The sequence below is a fragment of the Eptatretus burgeri genome, chromosome 14 (genome assembly GCF_056783735.1).
Source record: "Eptatretus burgeri isolate ZD-2024b chromosome 14, Ebu_testis_v1, whole genome shotgun sequence".
NCBI lineage: Eukaryota > Metazoa > Chordata > Myxini > Myxiniformes > Myxinidae > Eptatretus > Eptatretus burgeri.
The window spans coordinates 73,307,034-73,329,859 of record NC_140974.1 but is presented as its reverse complement, the minus strand read 5'-3'; the positions used below and the strand labels follow the sequence as shown (position 1 = coordinate 73,329,859).

General features: G+C 45.2%; 1 protein-coding gene across 2 annotated transcripts in view; it reads left to right on the top strand.

Annotated features, from left to right (window-relative positions):
• The first annotated feature begins 1,092 nt into the window (after nucleotides 1-1,092).
• Nucleotides 1,093-22,826, top strand: part of CACFD1 (calcium channel flower domain containing 1) — a 37,382-nt gene continuing 15,648 nt past the window's right edge. The window contains exons 1-5 of one of the 2 annotated variants that reach the window (XM_085855577.1): nucleotides 1,093-1,231; nucleotides 1,367-1,539; nucleotides 4,610-4,682; nucleotides 4,876-5,001; nucleotides 8,721-9,751. In XM_085855577.1, coding sequence (XP_085711703.1) covers nucleotides 1,431-1,539; nucleotides 4,610-4,682; nucleotides 4,876-5,001; nucleotides 8,721-8,982 — 570 coding nt within the window. In that variant the 5' untranslated portion in view covers nucleotides 1,093-1,231; nucleotides 1,367-1,430 and the 3' untranslated portion in view covers nucleotides 8,983-9,751. Of the gene's footprint in view, nucleotides 1,540-4,609; nucleotides 4,683-4,875; nucleotides 5,002-8,720; nucleotides 9,752-22,826 lie in introns of those variants that run through there. The other variant, XM_085855578.1, reaches the window with a different exon arrangement.

The window sequence follows — 22,826 nt, the reverse complement described above, 5'->3', positions numbered from 1 at the left end:
GAGAATTTACATCCCCCCACCTGGAGGGGGCGGTACACATTTACATTGAGAATTTATATCCCCCCACCTGGAGGGGGTGGTACACATTTACATTGAGAATTTATATCCCCCCACCTGGAGGGGGTGGTACACATTTACATTGAGAATTTATATCCCCCCACCTGGAGGGGGCGGTACACATTTACATCGAGAATTTATATCCCCCCACCTGGAGGGGGCGGTACACATTTACATCGAGAATTTACATCCCCCCACCTGGAGGGGGCGGTACACATTTACATTGAGAATTTACATCCCCCCACCTGGAGGGGGCGGTACACATTTACATCGAGAATTTATATCCCCCCACCTGGAGGGGGCGGTACACATTTACATCGAGAATTTACATCCCCCCACCTGGAGGGGGCGGTACACATTTACATCGAGAATTTACATCCCCCCACCTGGAGGGGGCGGTACACATTTACATCGAGAATTTACATCCCCACACCTGGAGGGGGCGGTACACATTTACATTGAGAATTTACATCCCCCCACCTGGAGGGGGCGGTACACATTTACATCCCCCCACCCCCTTCATTAAAACACCCCCACACACTTTTTGGGGTCACGCTGATCCTATATAGCAAGTGTGGATGTAATCAGCCAGAACTGTAGAAGTAGCGCGACAAACACACAAACACACAAACCGTGAATAATAAATTTCGTGAGGCCTCATCAGACGGAATTTATAACTTTATGTTTGCTAATCGTCCGTGGCGTGTTGGGTTTTGTGTGCCCGTCATTTGGACGGGCTTTTACCCTTGTAATATGTATTTTCAGTTCAGTGAGTACATTGAGTGGAAGCAGCGCTTGGAGATATATATATATATATATATATATATATATATATATATATATATATATATATATATATATATATATATATATATATATATATAAATATATAAATATATAAATATATAAATATATAAATATATAAATATATAAATAATTATTGAGGGATTTATGTATCGAAGAAGAAGAATAAAAAAATCCTGAGGAAGAAGAAGAAGAAGAAGAAGAATGAGGAGGAGAGGATCATCTCCCTGTGGAGGACTTCCGGTGTTTAGCATTTGCTTCCGTGCTCCATCAATATCGCACTTCCTGAGCGACGGTTATTCCTTCCTAACTTCCTTAGCGACGGTTATTCTCATCGCGATAAAGTTTTAGTTTAAACCTGATTGTTTTTGTGAGTGTTTATACCAAGTAGTGGTTTGATTTTTTTTTATTTTAAACGTTTTGTAATGTCCGTCTGGGTTCCCAAAGATACTTGTGAAGGTTTCAAGACGGTTTGTTTGTTTTCATGCGGCCGCTGCTGATCAAGGGGAAGTTGAGGAAGCGACGCGGCGATCCTGAATCAGGTGGACGTGGAGGGGGCGAGCCGCGCCATGCAGGGCGAGCTTGGAGGGACAGGTCCTGGAGAGGGATCAAGGTCGGACGAAATGACCTGGTGGTACCGGATCGCCGTCCGTGGGGTCGGTGTTTGTGCTGGAATCTGTGAGTACAGAGTTACCCAGTTACCAAGCAGTCCGTCCCGAAGTTCTGATGAATTAACGATTAACGAGTTCCGTGAAACTCGGGTCGATGTTCATTAATCTTGGTTTAACATGAAACTTTACCTCTTGGTCCCTGAAATGACACCCGGGGATTGGGGGGGGGACCTCCTGGGATTGCTGTCCGACTCCAGTTGTGCTCTCCTCTGGCTCTCACCTCGTCCAGGGCTGTGCTCCTTCCTTCCTCCATCGTTGGTTCAATGTTCCTTCACACATGTCGGTGTGAAACGGCTTCACTGAGCCAGTACACAGGATATCTGCTCGGAAGATTTGTTCCGTGTGTGGTTTATTCTTTGGTTCAGACACTGTGGACACTTCGTTGTCTTCATCTTGTGGACTTTCAGGTTGTGGGGACTAAATAAGTTGAAAAACTTGTTTTCATTGTTTCACTCGTGGCGATGGAGTTTCGGTCCTCTGTCCAAGTCGCACGACGCAGCATCATTGGAGGCAACCTCCGGATTCTCTCTGCTCTCTTATCTCGATATTCGTCAGCTGAAAGATGTTTCAAATCACAAGGAAATATGAGACGCAGGAGGAGGTCATTCGGCCCATCATGCCTGTGCCACACCAACACTAAATTAAATATATCCACTTTTCTTTTGTTTTTGGATACATTGTCGAGGCTCGTATGAGGGCTAAAACATAACGCACAGCAAGGGGGGCATGAGAGGGATGGGGTGGGGAACATGGGGAATACAAGATGGACATTACAGGGACTTTCAGGAAGGAAAGCAGGGAATTTGAAGGAGGTGGGTTTGGGGTGGATTAACGGCGGTAGAAAAGGTCAAGGTTTTGGATGGGAGAAGATAAGAGATGGTGGTGAACGGCTGTTTTGAAGGCCTGGAGGGAAGAATGGGATTGAAGAGAGAATGAGGGAATTTATTCCAAAGGTGGGGAAAAAAATAGGAATGAAACAGTGAAGGTGAGCAGTGATTCGTGATTTTGGTAGTTTTACCAGAAGGGGACTGCTGATGGACCTTGAGCACCCTGCGGAAATATGGTGGGGGCAAATCACAGACAGAGCAGGGGGGGGCGAGACCAGAGAGGAGACGGAAGATGACAGACAGACCACCGACCTGCCTGCGGTGAGGGAGTAAGAGACCCAAAGACTCAGCCTCATCACAGGAGATACTGATGATCCGAAATGCCTTGGTTTCCACAGCGTGAAGCCAAGAAAGGTGAGAGGAAGGAGCACCAGCCCAGAGGGGAGAGCAGTACTCCATCAGGCTGCGAACCAAAGCTTTGTATGTGGTCAGGAGCTTAGGTGTTCCAAGGAAGAACTTTGCACGATGGAAGATGCCCATTCAGTGATTGGCTTTGGAGGCCATCTTCGAAATGTGGCTTTCCCAGGAAAGATCATGGCAGATAGTGAGATCCAGCAGCTTGAATGAAAGGACTTCTTCTAGAGGATTGTTGAGAAAGTAGATTGGGGGTGGGGGGGGGGGTTCCAAACGGTCCTTTCGGAGAGACATAGAGTGTGACATTTGTCAGGATTGAAAGACATGTTCCACGTGTTGGACCAGTTTGTGATTTTACCGAGATCTGCAGAGCGAAGAAGCTGCTGCATGCCACTCTGAGGGATGACAGATAGTACGGCAGAGGCCGTCCCTCATTGGACAGGCCCACGGTAGGCGGGGTAACTCCCACCTTTTTGGGGCAGAGTCTGAGTCATCAGCAAAGAGATAAAGAGGATTTTCCAGAGAGTCGGAGAGATCATTGAGGGAAGAACCAGAAAAAGAACAGGGCCCAGAACGCTGCCTTGAGGGACTCCAGCCTGGACAGGAATAGGAGATGAGAGAACTCCACTTAGGGCTACACATTGACTGCGACAGGAGAGGAAGTCTGCAAGCCATGAGTGGAGATGGCCTTGGATACCATAGGAAAGAGAGTTTGGTGAACAGGGCAGGGTGCCAGACTGTCAATATCATGCGATATGTCTAGGGATATGACAATTTCATTTGGGGAATGGGGGAGGAGTGGGGATTAGAAGAGTTTGGCAGGGTGTCAAAAATAAAATTATTCTGCTGAATAATTATTTTACACCTATTTTGCTTGTATCCTTCATTATTCTTAAAACATCAACTGAATCCCCTCCTAAGCACCTCCTTTCTAATGTGTAAAGTTCTGTCTCCTTCAGCCACTCCTCATAGCTGAGTCTTCTCGGCCCATAACTAACCTCGTCGACCTGCACTGAACCTTCTCTATGTTGTGTATAAGCAAAGACAGCCCACAAGACGGATCTTTCGCTCATCTGCTTTGAATCACGTCTCGTGCTCCACGCTGGACAGCCCACTGACGTCACTCTCTGTCCCGCCTCCTCAGTTCCGGCTCATTATGCATTCATTAATATTCATGCAACTCCCAAAATCCACAGGCAGCTACGTCAAAAGAAAGAAAGGAAGAAGATTGATAGTTTTGAAATGTGCTTTTGGAGACCAATGGTAAAAATTCCATGGACTTCAAGAACAAACGAGTCAATGATTGAAGATATTAGACCACCATATACATTAGAAGGGCTGATACTAAAACAGGAACTGACCTACTTTAGACACATCGTGCGTGCAGAAAATGAGTCTGGACAAATCAACCATGCTGGGTGTGATTGAGGGAAGAAGAGGAAGAGGCAGACCTTGTACATGCCTGATGGATAGGGTGAAGGGTGCAACCAAGCTGTCTCTATCAGAGGTTCAGGAAGCAGTGCAGAATAGGGATGTTTGGAGAAATCTGATCATGAATGTCACTAGAAGTCAAACACCATTTCAAGGATATTGATAACTGCTAATTGGTTTGAGGCAAATGTAATGTTACCTTTTAAGATATGATCATACATCTCCACTTTTGCATAATTTGTTTCTGGTATTTTCCTGATATTTCTTCTGAGTACACAAGTTACAAATCGATTGTATTTCTGTTTCATGACATTTCATTTTCATGCATATGATACTTGAAATAATCTTGGTTCTTGATCGTCATTCAATTGTTTTTTGCATCTTCTTTCCTTTATCTATTCTCAGCAAGTGCAATTGCTGGCTTGTGGAATTGCATAACTATCTACCCACTTCACCTCGTCTCTGGCATCTGGATGATGTAAGTTAAAATGAGATTAGTATCGTGTCGATCATTTTGGAAACTTGGCATCAAAATGGCTTGATCGTGTTACATGACAATATGTACTTTTCAAACTACAGTATTTTCACATTACATTGATTGTTCAGGCTTGTGCTGAAGTCTATTTTTGTACGTTCTTTGGATCACCCACCCACCAACTTGCTGTGTGCAGCCTAGCAGCATTTGTGCTGTTCCTTTGTGAAGCTCCTTTCTGTTGCCAGTTTTTGGAGTTTGCTAACAAGGTGTCCGCTCAAGCAGACAAGTTCAAATATTGGCAGAAGGGCGCACTCTACTGTTTGTAAGTATGACATCACATTTCAAAAACAGGGGTCAGATACGGAGAGCGGGTAATATTGTGACGTCCACGGGACTTGAACAGTCCCGCCAATGTAGAATGAGCCGAAACGATGGAGGCGGTTTATTTATTTATAACCCAAACATGGCGGTTCTAATCGCTCTACCGCAAACGGGACGAGGAAGGTGGCACGAGTCACTTTTCACTGAGTTGATGATGTTTATTTGTTTTTATTATTACCAGAAATAACAAGACTCGGCAAGAAGAGGGATCCGGGGCGATTCGACGGGATGGTGTGGGATCGGGCGTAGGGAAAAACACAGACAATTCCAATGAATATACAGATCTCAATCCCTCTAAGGCGCCAAGCACACACACACACACACACACACACACACACACACACACACACACACACACACACACACACACACACACACACACACACACACACACACACACACACACAACGTAGCTATTTCTGGTGGTCAGGCTGGACCGTGGTGTGGACGCAACTGTCCCTGGATCGGCGTCGGACGAGCTGGCCTTGCTCTCGTCAGGGGGGCAGGAGAAACCGTGGTGCTGTCGACCTCCTGGTCTTGGCCCAAGTCCGCTCACAGCTGCCAGGAACCAGTTCTGGTGCCAAGTTGCGAGCAGGAGAGGGAGGCAGGTCCGCCCGCCGTTCGACCCCGTACTCCGAGTCAGCAGAACCCCAGAGCCAACCAAGGTGAGGCACGAGGCTCAGCAAGGCTCCAAGACACGATCAAAAACACGATCAAATCAGCACAACAACAAGGACGCTCTCCGCGCAGCAGCCTCTACACCAAAAAAAACACGATCTTTTTGGTTGTGATCTTCTTCCTCTTCCTTTTCGACCCCGAACAGAACCTTTTTATCCTCCTGTCCTCGTCACTTCCAATCGAGCCGTTTATTGGCCCACCGCCGTCGCCTTTTGCCAATCGTGATCACGGGGCGGAGCCATCCGCTGCACTGTCCGGTGACGTCACGGCCAGTCTCCAGAGAATACCAAAAGGGGTTTACGCAGACACACTTACCCTATCCCGTGTCCCTATCTAATTACATGACAATTATCATTTCCCCCTTGAAGAAATGAACATTTACTAGACAACTTATCACCACTGAATTGCTACTTATTACATCGAGATCCTGGAAAACTCGAACAGCGTGGCATACCGAATTAAACATCCTAATTACCCTTTGAATGCATACCCCCCCCCCCTCAAACGTAACACTGCCCCCTCCTCTGGTACCGCAGCTCCTGCAAGGTATATCACAGGCACTACCGTACCAGCCTTAACACTTACTGACTCACACCTAATTAACCTAACGAAATAAAGTAGGAGGGGCAATGGGCAGCGAGTCGCAGCTAACTTACCTATCCTGCTTAATGTACTACCCCCTTATGGCCTTATCCTCGCCTAAACAATCATTCGTTTTTTTTATTTTTTTTATTTTATCACATGAGAGCACTGAGCGAAGTTGCACTCCATCTTCTGGATCATCGCTCTTGCCCAGCACTCTTCCAGTGATCTGGGGAGGGGAAACAAAAGGTTCCACAAAAACACAACACTTATACTTTACATTCCTACTCTAAGCCTTAACGACACTATTCACAGGATATTTACACTTGACCGCCTCCCCCAGTGGATGCTAATAGACCCAGCGTTACCTGGGGAGCCAATTTTCAAATTTGCTTGCCCCAAAATTATGCGGACATCATGCCCTTGCTGCACATGTCAAGTTGTGCGGGATCGAGTGGGACTCGTACATCTTCACAACACTCACACCATGGTCATCATCACATTTCTAGGTCATGGTCCTCATTTTAATCATGCAGGCTGAATCCCGTCATGGCCGTGGGGTGGGTTACCACAAGATGATGGGGGCATCTCAGGTGCAACCATGCCCACAGGTAAGCTTTAGTCCAACCCGGACGTTTCTCCGCCCCGCTCCCTTTGATTCCCTCCCCCCTGGTAGCCATCAGCTCTAATCCCGTACAACACTCTGGAAGGGGTCTCACTGGCTCCTCTGGCCTTCCTGGGTCGCCAAGGTCCTACCCGCCTTGGTCGCCCAACCAGACCCTCTCCCAGTTGCCTCCAGACACTGTCACCATTAGCCACCAGGTGGTGAATCTCCTTGAAGGGGGTCGCAATTCACGCTCACCGTGAGCTTCAGCAATCCCTGTGGACAAGCACATCATCCCCACCCACAAAACCCACATGACTTCCCCACCCCATCGGCCTTACATGTGACACCTGCATTTCTAACACTTCACCGACCATGACCTTCCCTGTTACCACACCATGTCCAATAAAAAATCAACGTGTGCACCATACATTTCACTTCTTAACTTAAAACAACTCACACAGCACTTCTCACCCGATCCACGCACCAGCCATTGGACAGCCACTTGTGCCCGCTTTGTTCCCAATTACCCACTGTCCCTATTGTCACTCTAAAACCCAGCAGAACTTACAAACCCATGCCAATTTTCCCACTATTCATTTTTTTTTTCCACTAAAGGAGGCACTTCGCCACAATCTCACCAGCCGTGCATGGCCCTATATGCTCAGCCCGATCTAGTCTCCCAGACCCCCGACAGTGATCTCCGGACCCGACCTATGAAAGGGCATCTCGGATAGACCTGGCGGTTCAGCAGGAGGATTCACCCTCTCCGAGTCTAAAAGTCTATTGGAGGGTCCCTCCATCGCCGGGTACCGGCAATATCGTTGCATGTGTCCTCTTCGCCCGCACCGGAAACAACTCCCCATAAAAGGCCCCCGTGAGTATCGGTGAAATGTCTCTTCCGGTTCCGGACCCACTCGGCCATAATCGAATTGCTCTATTGGCTGGGCTGGACCCCGCCGCTTTGGCGCACTAACTACCGGATTACCCTTTATCAAACTCGACAGTTTCTGGCAAATTTCTTGAAACATTTGGGTAATGCCAATTTCTCCCAGCCCCACTCCTTGATCCTGGATCTCCGCCTGTCGGACCATCACCGATGGCCTCTCGGGCACCCGACCCGGCCGCCTCCACGAGTCCAGCCTGGCCGCGCACTCGGCCGCTCGGTGAACGGTGGGTGGATCCTGTAACTCCACTAGCGCTCGGACCTCAGGGTCAAGAAGAGCAGCTAAAAATTTCTCGAGTGCCAGTCTGTCCCATGCCTCCACTGTAAGGTCCCGATACGCGATCTTGACTGATTGGTAAATGTCCTGTGCCAGCTCCTGCACTGTCTCACCCGGCTTTAATCTGCGGTGCTGGAGCTGAGCCCGCACCAGATCACAGTTTGCCGCGAACCCAAACCGACGGCTCAACGCCTCGCAAATGTGGGAGCTGGTCAACATCCCCTCCGCGATCACGTTTAACACATCTGCGGCTGGTCCCCGCAACGTTGCCACCAAATTCCCTGTACGTTCCCGCTCATTCCACCCGTTTAGTCGGGAAATGCACTCAAATTGCGTCAGAAAAGCTTCAACGCTCCCTGACCCGTCAAAATTTACCAGGGGGATCACTTTTACGGTGGCCCGCTTCTTAGTTTCTCCCTTGTCTGAATCCAGCCCAGGGATCAAACACCCTTGTGGCTGCGTATCCAATTTCAGAGCCCACTGTGGCCAAAGATGTTTTGTGGTGAGGGTCTCATGGGTCAATTTTGCCTCCTGTTCCAAACGTTGAATGGACCGATTCACCTCTTCCCGCAGGATCTTCTGGGCCCGCACAACCTCCTCCAAGGCTCCGTCGCGAGTTTGTAGCTGCTCCTCAACCAACCCGGACACTCTACTTACAAAAGACGGCTCTACCAGGCCTTTATCCAAGACTTCATCTTGGCTCATAATTTTATCTTGTTCGTCCAAACGAGCCTCCAATCCTTTTACCTCCTCCGCCAAATTCATCCCTTGCTTCCTCAGCTCTCCCCACTCTTCAACCTGCAGCTGCATACGAGCATCCACACAGGCACGATGACGTTCCAGGCTTTCATCCACTTTATCAACCCGAATGTTCGTTGCATCAATTTTATCTACCAATTTTTTCCGTATATTTTCCCCCTCCAATGTAATTTCTACCTTTGTTTCCTCCAATCTATCCTCGAATTTACTTTGTATTTCTCCCAATTTAACATCCACACACTCCTGCATCTCAGTTTTCATTTTCTCCATCTTTTCCCCCAATTCATCCCTCATTAAATCAATCCGTGCACCCAACTGTACCCCCATTACCCCCAATTGATCTGTCATTTCTGCCATTTGTGCCCCCTGTGCCGTCATTTTTGCCCCCTGTGCTGTAATTGCACTCATTAAACGTTCCAACATTGTCCAGATCGTCATCGTGCCGGTTTCCGGCGCTGCCGGCTCCGTTACGGGCGGTGAAGCACGGTCCATGCTCGGAATGGGGGAGGTTCCAACCCTACCCCTGTCTCTCCCTTCTTCCCCCGACTCGCTGCCAGACACGTGGCCTTCCTCCTCAAACATCTGCACATCCGCCATGGTGCAGAAGTCCCGTTTGCCGCCAATTAATTTAAATTTGAAAAATCCCGCCAAAATTTTCCCGCGCTCGCGCGCTTTTCTGCAGTAATTTTATATTCCGATTCGTGGCGAGATTTTAATCTTGGTATATTCTCCCAATACCAAATATAATTTAGAGGGGTTCGAACATCCAACACCCTGACACCAATGTGAGGTCCACGGGACTTGAACAGTCCCGCCAACGTAGAATGAGCCGAAACGATGGAGGCGGTTTATTTATTTATAACCCAAACATGGCGGTTCTAATCGCTCTACCGCAAACGGGACGAGGAAGGTGGCACGAGTCACTTTTCACTGAGTTGATGATGTGTATTTGTTTTTATTATTACCAGAAATAACAAGACTCGGCAAGAAGAGGGATCCGGGGAGATTCGACGGGATGGTGTGGGATCGGGCGTGGGGAAAAACACAGACAATTCCAATGAATATACAGATCTCAATCCCTCTAAGGTGCCAAGCACACACACACACACACACACACACACACACACACACACACACACACACACACACACACAAAACGTAGCTATTTCTGGTGGTCAGGCTGGACCGTGGTGTGGACGCAACTGTCCCTGGATCGGCGTCTGACGAGCTGGCCTTGCTTTCGTCAGGGGGGCAGGAGAAACCGTGGTGCTGTCGACCTCCTGGTCTTGGCCCAAGTCCGCTCACAGCCGCCAGGGAACCAGTTCTGGCGCCAAGTTGCGAGCAGGAGAGGGAGGCAGGTCCGCCCGCCGTTCGACCCCGTACTCCGAGTCAGCAGAACCCCAGAGCCAACCAAGGTGAGGCACGAGGCTCAGCAAGGCTCCAAGACACGATCAAAAACACGATCAAATCAGCACAACAACAAGGACGCTCTCCGCGTAGCAGCCTCTACACCAAAAAAACACGATCTTTTTGGTTGTGATCTTCTTCCTCTTCCTTTTCGACCCCGAACAGAACCTTTTTATCCTCCTGTCCTCGTCACTTCCAATCGAGCCGTTTATTGGCCCACCGCCGTCGCCTTCTGACAATCGTGATCACGGGGCGGAGCCATCCGCTGCACTGTCCGGTGACGTCACGGCCAGTCTCCAGAGAATACCAAAAGGGGTTTACGCAGACACACTTACCCTATCCCGTGTCCCTATCTAATTACGTGACAATTATCATTTCCCCCTTGAAGAAATGAACATTTACTAGACAACTTATCACCACTGAATTGCTACTTATTACATCGAGATCCTGGTAAACTCGAACAGCATGGCATACCTAATTAAACATCCTAATTACCCTTTGAATGCATACCCCCACCCCCCCTCAAACGTAACAATATGTAAGTTGTTATAACAGAGAGCCGATTATTTAAAACCCATTGCGGAACTCAGCCGAGCAGGATGATGAGGCCTGCCAGGACTACTTGGTTTGAGTTTATATTGTGAGCAGATAAACTCACTCAGTGTGAGGACATGGTGCCTGACAATATTTCCCACATGTACATAAATAAGAACTATTATGCATGATCTCTCACACACACACACACACACACACACACACACACACACACACACACACACACACACACACACACACACACACACACACACACACACACACACACACACACACACACACACACACACACACACACACACACACACACACACACTTGCCTATGGTGTATGTTGATGCATCAGTACCAGAGAAGGCTCTGTTAAATGGAGCATGGATAAGAAGACGGCTTGGTCTGTGAGTCATGGTTTCTTGTTGTGGTGAAGATGGATGCTTCATCCATCTTTGGATGGATCTTCATCCATCCAGAGAAGGCTCTGTTCAGTCTCGCGAGTGGAGATGATGACGGGTGGCAGCGGCGCACGCGCACGCACACACACCCACCATATGTGACATAATACACGTTATATTTACATAATATACGTGACATATTACACACGTTATGCACACACATTATACGTGAAATTACACACGTTACATACACACATTATACGTGACATTGCACACATTATATATGTCGAGATCAGGGTTATTCACAGCTGACTGAAATCAAGCAATGACTACACCAATCGTCGTAGAGAAGAGCTTTAATGCGCACCAAAAGTGTACACGAGAGTAGAAAGGCACAGAATACCTACAGTATACCAGCTCAGTCAAACTCTGGCCTGCAAGCAGTTTGGTTTACTTTATATATACTTTTCCTGCTCATCTGGTTTCATGATTTCCCCAACTTCCATCAGCTTTATATTTCCTTTCTAAGATATCGTTTTCTTTGAAAGTAACAACACCCCAGCAAATATTCTCTCCTGGCCTGACAAAGCATTTATCTTTTCACAAGCAAGAAGATCTGTTATTGATCAGGCAGATCTTTATCACAATATATATATATATATATATATATATATATATATATATATATATATATATATATATATATATATATATATAATCGTCTCATTCTACTACAAGATGTTCCCTTTTGAACTATACCAAAACAGTGCTGATTTATGACTGGGCTTCTCCGAGCCCAAGGCTCAAGGAATGTTGTTACAAGGGCCAACAAGAAAGCCAGATGTTCAGCTGCACGACAGAGAGATAGAGACAGAGAAACAGACACAGACACAGACACAGACACAGACACAGACACAGACACAGACACAGACACAGACACAGACACAGACACAGAGAGAGAGAGAGAGAGAGAGAGAGAGAGAGAGAGAGAGAGAGAGAGAGAGAGAGAGAGAGAGAGAGAGAGAGAGAGAGAGAGAGAGAGAGAGAGAGAGAGAGAGAGAGAGAGAGATATATATATATATATATATATATATATATATATATATATATATATATATATATATATATATATATATATATATATATATAGCCGACTGGCTTTGATTACCAACAGTCAAAAATGGAAGCTTACTGAGAGCATTTTAAATGCTTTGGCTTCCTCAATTAAATGCTACATTCAATTTTAAGAAAAGGTAATCCTGTTAAATTGGCTGCTTTCATCTTGGGAGCTGTTCAACAGCTCCACATTTGCCCCTCTGTTACTTAGAAACATAGTGGAAAAGGAACACCACAATTATAATATTTTTTAGAGATGGGTTCTTGATGGAGCGGCAAGGTGGTAAAAGGGAGTCTCGTCCAGAAGTGGCCCACTCTTATGAGTAGCTCCAAGTGGGTTATTACGTCACGAAAGCTCCGCCCGCACTTTCTTGCTTCATAGAAAAGCCCCCCCTCCACCATCCCGACCGGCCCATCAATACCCCACCCCTCTATAGAATAGTGGATACATTTCAACAATTATAACTTGAATATAGGTCATGAGGAAGCAAAAATTACCTTTCAAAAACAACTTACACAAAAAGATACATATATTTTCAACTAACTATGGTTCTTTATGAACAAGAATATAATTTTTATAAACAAGTCAGAATTAGCAAACAAGAATCTATATATTGTGTTCTTTATGAACCAACAAAAAGAATATCAGCAAACAAGAATATAAACTGCAAGCCAGAGTGAAAGAAAATTTTAAAGAAAAGTCCCAACATTTTCCAACAAGGCAATGTTCAGATAACATTTCTTTCCATCTTCGTCATCGGTGTGAGCAAGTCGAGACACTCATCCAATGTGAGTGTAAGCAGTGGGTCAACAGTCCCATTAAGTTCACAGTACTTTTCAGGGTCTATGGGTTGGGGAGGAAAACCAGAGTGAATTATCGGGGAGGGTAGAGATGGCGGAGGTGTTGGCAGCGGTTTGACCACAGCAACCACAGCAGGCTTCCCCAGGACCGTCTCCGGTTTTGTTGTTTTCTTTGCTGTAGAAGAACAATGTCTCACGCACTCCCTGATTAGATTTTTAATACAAGTGATGACAACAATCACTGCTATGAAGATCATGAGCCCTATAAACAACCAATGGATTATCCAGGCTCCCCAACTCCCCAATATTCCCTTCAACCAAGATCCCATTGACCATCCCTTGTTAAAATCATGATATTTTGCACCTTCAGCTTTAATTTTTTCAGCCAAATTATCAATTTCTTCTGAATTATCTGGAATGTATGTGCAGCATTCCACACCTATAACCGCACACGTCCCTCCTTTTTCTGCTAAAAGCATATCCAGAGCGATGCGGTTTTGCATCACGGTTGTCCGTATAGCTACCAGCTCGGCACTCGTTTTGTGAAATCCTTCGCTGGTGGTATTAGCAAGCTTTTCCAAAGATTCTGCCAAATTGATAATTTCCCTTGCACTCTTGCCTGCTCCATAAAAGGGGAATGCAATCATGAAAAACCTCTCAACTTCTGAAATGGCTCTTTTCGATCTGACCTGTGGTACAAAGGGTGATTGGTCAGTGATCCGAATCCTGGGTAGTATAAATCCCCAAAAACATGATCCCCTCCATCCCACTGGAAGCCATGAGTATGCCTTATACCCACACACAAAATATGTACCATTTAGGGGTGCCTGAGGTTCAAGCAGGTTATTTACTTCGATTTTTACAGGTATGGTTGTTCCATTAATTCGCCCTTTTATGGTCACCATTTCATCCCCATGTCTAGCATAGTACTGGCATGTTGATTCTCCTAAATGGGGTCCCCCCCCCTTATCCTCTAACTAGACAAATCAATCCAATTTGTTTGTGCATGAGCTGAAAATGTGGGGGGTACTTTTCTAATCCCTCCCCCTTCTTCAATCCATCATAATTCGTTACTTTTAGTGCTCTTGCCGGGCCCTGTCCCACAGCCTTTTGCTTAATAGTTCTGTACTTAGGGTAATACCAATGCTCATAGTTCGTGCAATTATAACCCCCCTTCTCCCAATTACTTTTTATTTCTATTATTCTACCTTCCACTGATGCCTTCTCTACTTTAGTTAAAACTGGTCTATCTTGTCTACGGACTATGTACCCACACATGTTCTCCCCTGGAGTGGAACTGCAAACAAGGGTAATCCGTGTTTTCCCATATACGCCTTCCTAATGCAATTGATCCCAATGTTTACCTTTTTTCTTCCCTGTGCACCCTGTCACAACCCATTCCTTGTTTCCCCTACCATTGACCTACCAAACATTCTGATCTCTATGACATTCCTAAAATGTCCTCACTATCTGTTATTGTCCATATTATCACGATTATACTCATGCTAATCAAACACTGCCACATCTGTCATAAACCTCCAATAACATTTCTTTCTCTTTTCGATTTCCTGTATCCTTTTGCAATGAGATGCGTAAATCCATGATTGGCTTACCTTTTCTTGACAGCTCCATGGGTAACCAATAATACCTGAAAAAGTCCAGTCCACTGCATCTTTAGGACGTTCCTCCATTCGAACACCCTGTTGTCAAACTCTTTCACAATATTTATTTGCATCACAAGAGTTAATATTCATTTATACATGTCCATATATTTTACAGACATTCTACCAATAATTATATGTACTGTTTGGCCTTGCCCTTAAATTGGTGACCAGGATCCCACAGCCCTGAGCTCAACTTTCATTTACCACTAAACGAACCCCGAGGGCTAACTCAGCCTGTCACTCATTTAAGACTGGCAAAAAAAAATGAACATCAGTACACTGGTAATGGGGACACCGCATCAGCAGCACAGTCATGCTCCAACTAGTGATGCAATCAACAGCCCAAAGGCAGCACACACCACAAACATTTGATAATACATAGCTGCTTCCAAAACTTTCGATTTACAAATTTTCGATTTTCTCCCACCTCTGCAAGTTCTTGAGTGTACCATATTCTCAGCACCTCCTTCTACATCATCCCCCTTCTTGCTCGTGCAGCTCATTTTATGAGCCAAAGCGAGCAAACCTTTTTGGGTAACCACTTTGTTGTGGGGGCTGGGTATCAGCAGCAAGCACGACCGCTAGAGGGAGCAGTAGAGTCAGTTCCACCGACCGTACCCTTCTTTCCCATTCATAAGTTGGTCGTCATCAGAGAGCGTACATAGCCCCACGGTCTACCATTATGACAATACAATGCACAGAGAACCTTCCCAGGTACGGTGGCTGCTATGATATGAAAAACACGTTTTTAAAATACCAACCGATGCTGACGTCAGAAGACAACAAATTCAGATCTCAACGTAAACAAAGATGTGAATTCTGCCTGTCTGAACCGACCCATGGGTTCACACGACTACATTCACCACAGATGCATGTGCTCACCTGCACCCACCATTTGCTCACCCACTGACCCAGATGATCCTGATGGTGCAATTATCCCAATCGCCCCTTGGCGTCCTGGTGTTGCAGACTCCCCTTGCAGACCCCTGTCTCCAGCATTGCCATCCATGTTTACCAGGTGCTCCTGGCCTACTCCCATCACCATGAGGGCCAATCATGCCATCATGACCACTTGGGCCTGGAGGTCCGATAGGACCTGAACCACCAACAGTTCCACTGCCTCCCGCTTCCCCAGGCGGTCCAGACAACCCAGTGGCTCCCTGGGCACCATCATGAAGCCCATAAGAAGCACATAAGGGCAGTCATTAGAATATAAAATAAATGGAAATTGATACACAAGCACCCATACAGGTGCTGCTTAAGGACTGGCCCCCACCAGACACCCCCCCCCAAAAGGGACCCCGTTGAGTCTTTATTGATACTCCCCCCTCGGAGGGAAGGTGAGCTGGAGATGAGAAGCTTCCTTGGACCTTCCTGCCTCGTGCAATCCTTGACAATCCGGCTCGATGGTACTTGAACCTGCAACTCGATACCGCTGCAAGCACCAGGTAGTTAGGTAGCGTTGATTGCCAAATAACTCCCCCACAGGCGCTCGGCACGTATGCTCATCGAAAAGGCCAATGGTGGAAGGTAGCCAGGGAGGATGTCGTTGTTGTAGTTTTTTTCTTCATATGTGCTCAATATATTACTATCGATTTAACTATTCTTGACTAGCACACTTTGTGACATTAAATATCCTCTTATTTCCACAGTTCCCCTACATTGTGCCATCTGTACAGTATACACATATCAGGAATATGCTTTCACCCTCGGCTAGATTGCATACCGCAATTAGCACAGAATCACTTTCCAAGATGTTATTCTCAGTGTACACTACATACCCTGACAGTTATGTCCAGTATCGGACATCTTTCGATTACCACATTTTACTCAAACAGTGAGTCAACCAACACTGCATAATCAGATATCATCCATTCATCCATTTGGACCACACTTCTGCAAAGCATTTGGTTCTGCCCAAAATAAAATAAAATAAAATATTTTCCTCTGTTCCCGGCTGAGTTGTGTATGTAATTATGTCCACAGCCACAGTTGCGATTTTAACTCGTTCTTCATTCAAACATGTGATGGTAATTGTTTTTACAATCTGCCAAATTCTCAATTATCTTTTACATGAGCCTAAAGTAAATCCCAACACACACTCCGCATCTCACTTGCACGATTCGCATTTCCTCTTTCAAACCGTCAGAGCACACTGTCTATTGTTTGTGGCTCTTGGCGACTCATGACTCTCAGTATCCCTGGTTCCTGAGGTTGACTCAGCCTGTCATTCCACCCAGGTCGGTGAGATTATTTATTCCAATGTGTGTATCGGTGGAGGGACACTGCATCATTTGCACTAACACGTCCTTGTGACAATTGATACTAATCTGTCGCCACGTACTGCACACAACTGACGACTCGAGTCCCGACTCATGCCCATCCTGACAGCAGCTGTGCCCCTGCACGTTCGAGCAGCAGTTTTGTAGCTTAATGTTCAGGGTGCCTGCAATAACTTGCCAACTCTTCACAAAAAAGCATCGTGGGATCTTTAATGTTCACGAACCGATGTTAGCAAACTTTGCAGTGCATGTGAAACACCAGGATGGCAGTTTAGAGCCGCGTTGAGATTTGAACCGAGGCTGCACAGCTCAAAGGGCAGCCATACCTCCAGACTCTTCGGAGGTGCAGGGGGCTGTAGGGGGTTGGCACATTGTGGAATTTACTCAGGGTCCAGCACACAATGGTCTTGTCCATTTGCACATGTGTACTTGCAAACTTACAAGGCCAGGATGAACTGCTTCGAAAATTTACACAGCACCCTCGCCACGGACGATTTCAATGCGGCCCAGATGTTGACCACACTCGTGCTTCGTGCTCCATCTCGCACACCGTACAGCCCTCCCTCCTTCGAGGGCTCCACACACGGCTTACTTCGTACATTCAACCACAGATGCCTACCACAATTTATTGTAAAACCGAGCTCCTCACAATAATGATGCAACCAACCGTGTTGATAATTTTCCTGCCTCACTCGGTTAAAAAAAAAATATTTCTTTTCCAAAGCTTCTCCCCGTGTTCAGGCAAACTTCACACAGCCCGACTCTCCCAAGCAAAAATCGCGCACAGCTCGCACATCACAGCAGGGCACCAACACATTGAGCACGATAACCGCTTTTATGGTCAATTTCAATACAAATAATTTATCCTGACAGATCGAGGCTCATATAAGGACAACAAACGTGCTCCTCTGTCCACTTTCGTACAAAAAAAAACTTGATCGCGCCAGGCAGAGGTTAATGCTCCGTGACAAGGTCCGCAATGGACGCGTGTTCAAAGACCACTAGTCATTTCCCCCAAAAACATTTCTGCAGCTTGCCGAATGTCTTTGTCCTGGTTCTTGGATGTCATTGTTTCATTCACCGACGAGTGAAGACACAGCACGCCTCTGGGCACAGCATGTGCACTTCGACACAGCTCGCCCCCACCTTTTATCCTACTCCTCCTTCCTTCGCACCTTGGTCCTGCGTCTCTCCCCATCTCCACATCCACAACAAACTGCGTACATACGTTCGACCCACACATTAAAACGTATACAAATTAATTTAAACACATTTCAGAACTATTTGACTCTATATAAAATTACCTTTTATTTATTTACAACCGCGATTAAATAATTCTCAATTTAATTTGTGTTGTAATGACTCCTGGACTTGGAGATCACAATCAAGGCTTTATTCGGCACATCTGACACAAATTTTCCCGTTGACTCGTTTTGGAGTCGTTAAAAAAAAAAAACTCTCAAAGAGGAACACGACCCCCACCTTTACCCTTCAGGCAAGGCGCACACATTCCTCCACTTCACAATGGGGCATCCTTCCCTCTGTGGGTTATCATTCCCTCCTACCTTCCATTTCCACACATCGTTTTCACGAGCAGCCAAGCTTCGTCCGCTGTTCTTTCAGAACTTCGCTTTAAATTTCCAATTATTATCACATCAGAACTAATCTCAATTCCTGTTCTTTTAATGGATATTTTACCGATTTTGAGTTTGCTGCACTGTAACCTTCCCTTCCGCCTGCGTTTTTTCCTCCACCTCCTCACCGGGAAGGCAAAAGTCGTGGCCAGTGACCTCGTACCTTCCAGGTTTGGACACAACCTCGACGGATGAAGGAAACCCTCAGATGGGTTACCTGGTATTCTCTCTTGATTTCCCTGCTCTGTGTACTGCAGTTGCACGGGTGGGGCAAGGTGTTTTCTCAACTTATTCTTTTAATCTTAACACTTACAACTTTTCTTTTTTGTTTTTCCAACATTATTTATTTGTCATGCTTCTTCCCTACACATATTACACGCTTCAAGTTTGGTTCAGGCTTATTCACAAATGCATATCTTAACGAATCTTATTCTAGGAATGCATATGGGTACTTTTATATTCATTCATACCATGATTCTAATTGATCACATTACCTTGGTCCATAATTTCCGTTGCATCTTTATTTTCCCACTTTCCCTGAATCATTTCTAGAGTATTCTTGGACTGGTCAGTGTTTTGCCTGGGGTGGTCTCGGGTTGGGTTGAGTGTCTTTCACACCTTTCCATGAACCCTCACACTCCCTTGCACACCTTCCACGTCCTCAATCTCCCACAGAAATACCTTGTCTCTTGGAGATTTCTCAGATTACCCTCCCGGGCTTATACCTTACAATCTCCCCTTTAGACACTGTTCTCCAGGGATTTCTGAGATGAGCCTGTAAGCATCACCTGCAACCCCCTTGCGAACACTTAACCCCCCGGGGGTACCCTTCTTTTTGATGCGCACAAAGCTCCCTCTTTTCTCGTTCTTTTAAGATAAGTACAGATCACAAAGAGCAGCGAACCTGTATGTCCCGGTGCGAGAAAAAGAGGCAGTTCTTACCTTATCTTTAAGCCGGCCGGCTGCTGTCCTCTTTTTGTCTCACCAAGCAAGAAGTTCCCCTCTTTTGCTCTGTTTTTACCCCCTTGCCAACTACGCCAAAATGTCGAGATCAGGGTTATTCACAGCTGACTGAAATCAAGCAATGACTACACCAATCGTCGTAGAGAAGAGCTTTAATGCGCACCAAAAGTGTACACGAGAGTAGAAAGGCACAGAATACCTACAGTATACCAGCTCAGTCAAACTCTGGCCTGCAAGCAGTTTGGTTTACTTTATATATACTTTTCCTGCTCATCTGGTTTCATGATTTCCCCAACTTCCATCAGCTTTATATTTCCTTTCTAAGATATCGTTTTCTTTGAAAGTAACAACACCCCAGCAAATATTCTGTCCTGGCCTGACAAAGCATTTATCTTTTCACAAGCAAGAAGATCTGTTATTGATCAGGCAGATCTTTATCACAATATATATATATATATATATATATATATATATATATATATATATATATATATATATATATATATATATATATTATCGTCTCATTCTACTACAAGATGTTCCCTTTTGAACTATACCAAAACAGTGCTGATTTATGACTGGGCTTCTCCGAGCCCAAGGCTCAAGGAATGTTGTTACAAGGGCCAACAAGAAAGCCAGATGTTCAGCTGCACGAGAGAGAGAGAGAGAGAGAGAGAGAGAGAGAGAGAGAGAGAGAGAGAGAGAGAGAGAGAGAGAGAGAGAGAGAGAGAGAGAGAGATATATATATATATATATATATATATATATATATATATATATATATATATATATATATATATATATATATATATATATATATATATATATATATATATATATATAGCCGACTGGCTTTGATTACCAACAGTCAAAAATGGAAGCTTACTGAGAGCATTTTAAATGCTTTGGCTTCCTCAATGAAATGCTACATTCAATTTTAAGAAAAGGTAATCCTGTTAAATTGGCTGCTTTCATCTTGGGAGCTGTTCAACAGCTCCACATTTGCCCCTCTGTTACTTAGAAACATAGTGGAAAAGGAACACCACAATTATAATATTTTTTAGAGATGGGTTCTTGATGGAGCGGCAAGGTGGTAAAAGGGAGTCTCGTCCAGAAGTGGTCCACTCTTATGAGTAGCTCCAAGTGGGTTATTACGTCACGAAAGCTCCGCCCGCACTTTCTTGCTTCATAGAAAAGCCCCCCCTCCACCATCCCGACCGGCCCATCAATACCCCACCCCTCTATAGAATAGTGGATACATTTCAACAATTATAACTTGAATATAGGTCATGAGGAAGCAAAAATTACCTTTCAAAAACAACTTACACAAAAAGATACATATATTTTCAACTAACTATGGTTCTTTATGAACAAGAATATAATTTTTATAAACAAGTCAGAATTAGCAAACAAGAATCTATATATTGTGTTCTTTATGAACCAACAAAAAGAATATCAGCAAACAAGAATATAAACTGCAAGCCAGAGTGAAAGAAAATTTTAAAGAAAAGTCCCAACATTTTCCAACAAGGCAATGTTCAGATAACATTTCTTTCCATCTTCGTCATCGGTGTGAGCAAGTCGAGACACTCATCCAATGTGAGTGTAAGCAGTGGGTCAACAGTCCCATTAAGTTCACAGTACTTTTCAGGGTCTATGGGTTGGGGAGGAAAACCAGAGTGAATTATCGGGGAGGGTAGAGATGGCGGAGGTGTTGGCAGCGGTTTGACCACAGCAACCACAGCAGGCTTCCCCAGGACCGTCTCCGGTTTTGTTGTTTTCTTTGCTGTAGAAGAACAATGTCTCACGCACTCCCTGATTAGATTTTTAATACAAGTGATGACAACAATCACTGCTATGAAGATCATGAGCCCTATAAACAACCAATGGATTATCCAGGCTCCCCAACTCCCCAATATTCCCTTCAACCAAGATCCCATTGACCATCCCTTGTTAAAATCATGATATTTTGCACCTTCAGCTTTAATTTTTTCAGCCAAATTATCAATTTCTTCTGAATTATCTGGAATGTATGTGCAGCATTCCACACCTATAACCGCACACGTCCCTCCTTTTTCTGCTAAAAGCATATCCAGAGCGATGCGGTTTTGCATCACGGTTGTCCGTATAGCTACCAGCTCGGCACTCGTTTTGTGAAATCCTTCGCTGGTGGTATTAGCAAGCTTTTCCAAAGATTCTGCCAAATTGATAATTTCCCTTGCACTCTTGCCTGCTCCATAAAAGGGGAATGCAATCATGAAAAACCTCTCAACTTCTGAAATGGCTCTTTTCGATCTGACCTGACAAAATATGTACCATTTAGGGGTGCCTGAGGTTCAAGCAGGTTATTTACTTCGATTTTTACAGGTATGGTTGTTCCATTAATTCGCCCTTTTATGGTCACCATTTCATCCCCATGTCTAGCATAGTACTGGCATGTTGATTCTCCTAAATGGGGTCCCCCCCCCTTATCCTCTAACTAGACAAATCAATCCAATTTGTTTGTGCATGAGCTGAAAATGTGGGGGGTACTTTTCTAATCCCTCCCCCTTCTTCAATCCATCATAATTCGTTACTTTTAGTGCTCTTGCCGGGCCCTGTCCCACAGCCTTTTGCTTAATAGTTCTGTACTTAGGGTAATACCAATGCTCATAGTTCGTGCAATTATAACCCCCCTTCTCCCAATTACTTTTTATTTCTATTATTCTACCTTCCACTGATGCCTTCTCTACTTTAGTTAAAACTGGTCTATCTTGTCTACGGACTATGTACCCACACATGTTCTCCCCCTGGAGTGGAACTGCAAACAAGGGTAATCCGTGTTTTCCCATATACGCCTTCCTAATGCAATTGATCCCAATGTTTACCTTTTTTCTTCCCTGTGCACCCTGTCACAACCCATTCCTTGTTTCCCCTACCATTGACCTACCAAACATTCTGATCTCTATGACATTCCTAAAATGTCCTCACTATCTGTTATTGTCCATATTATCACGATTATACTCATGCTAATCAAACACTGCCACATCTGTCATAAACCTCCAATAACATTTCTTTCTCTTTTCGATTTCCTGTATCCTTTTGCAATGAGATGCGTAAATCCATGAT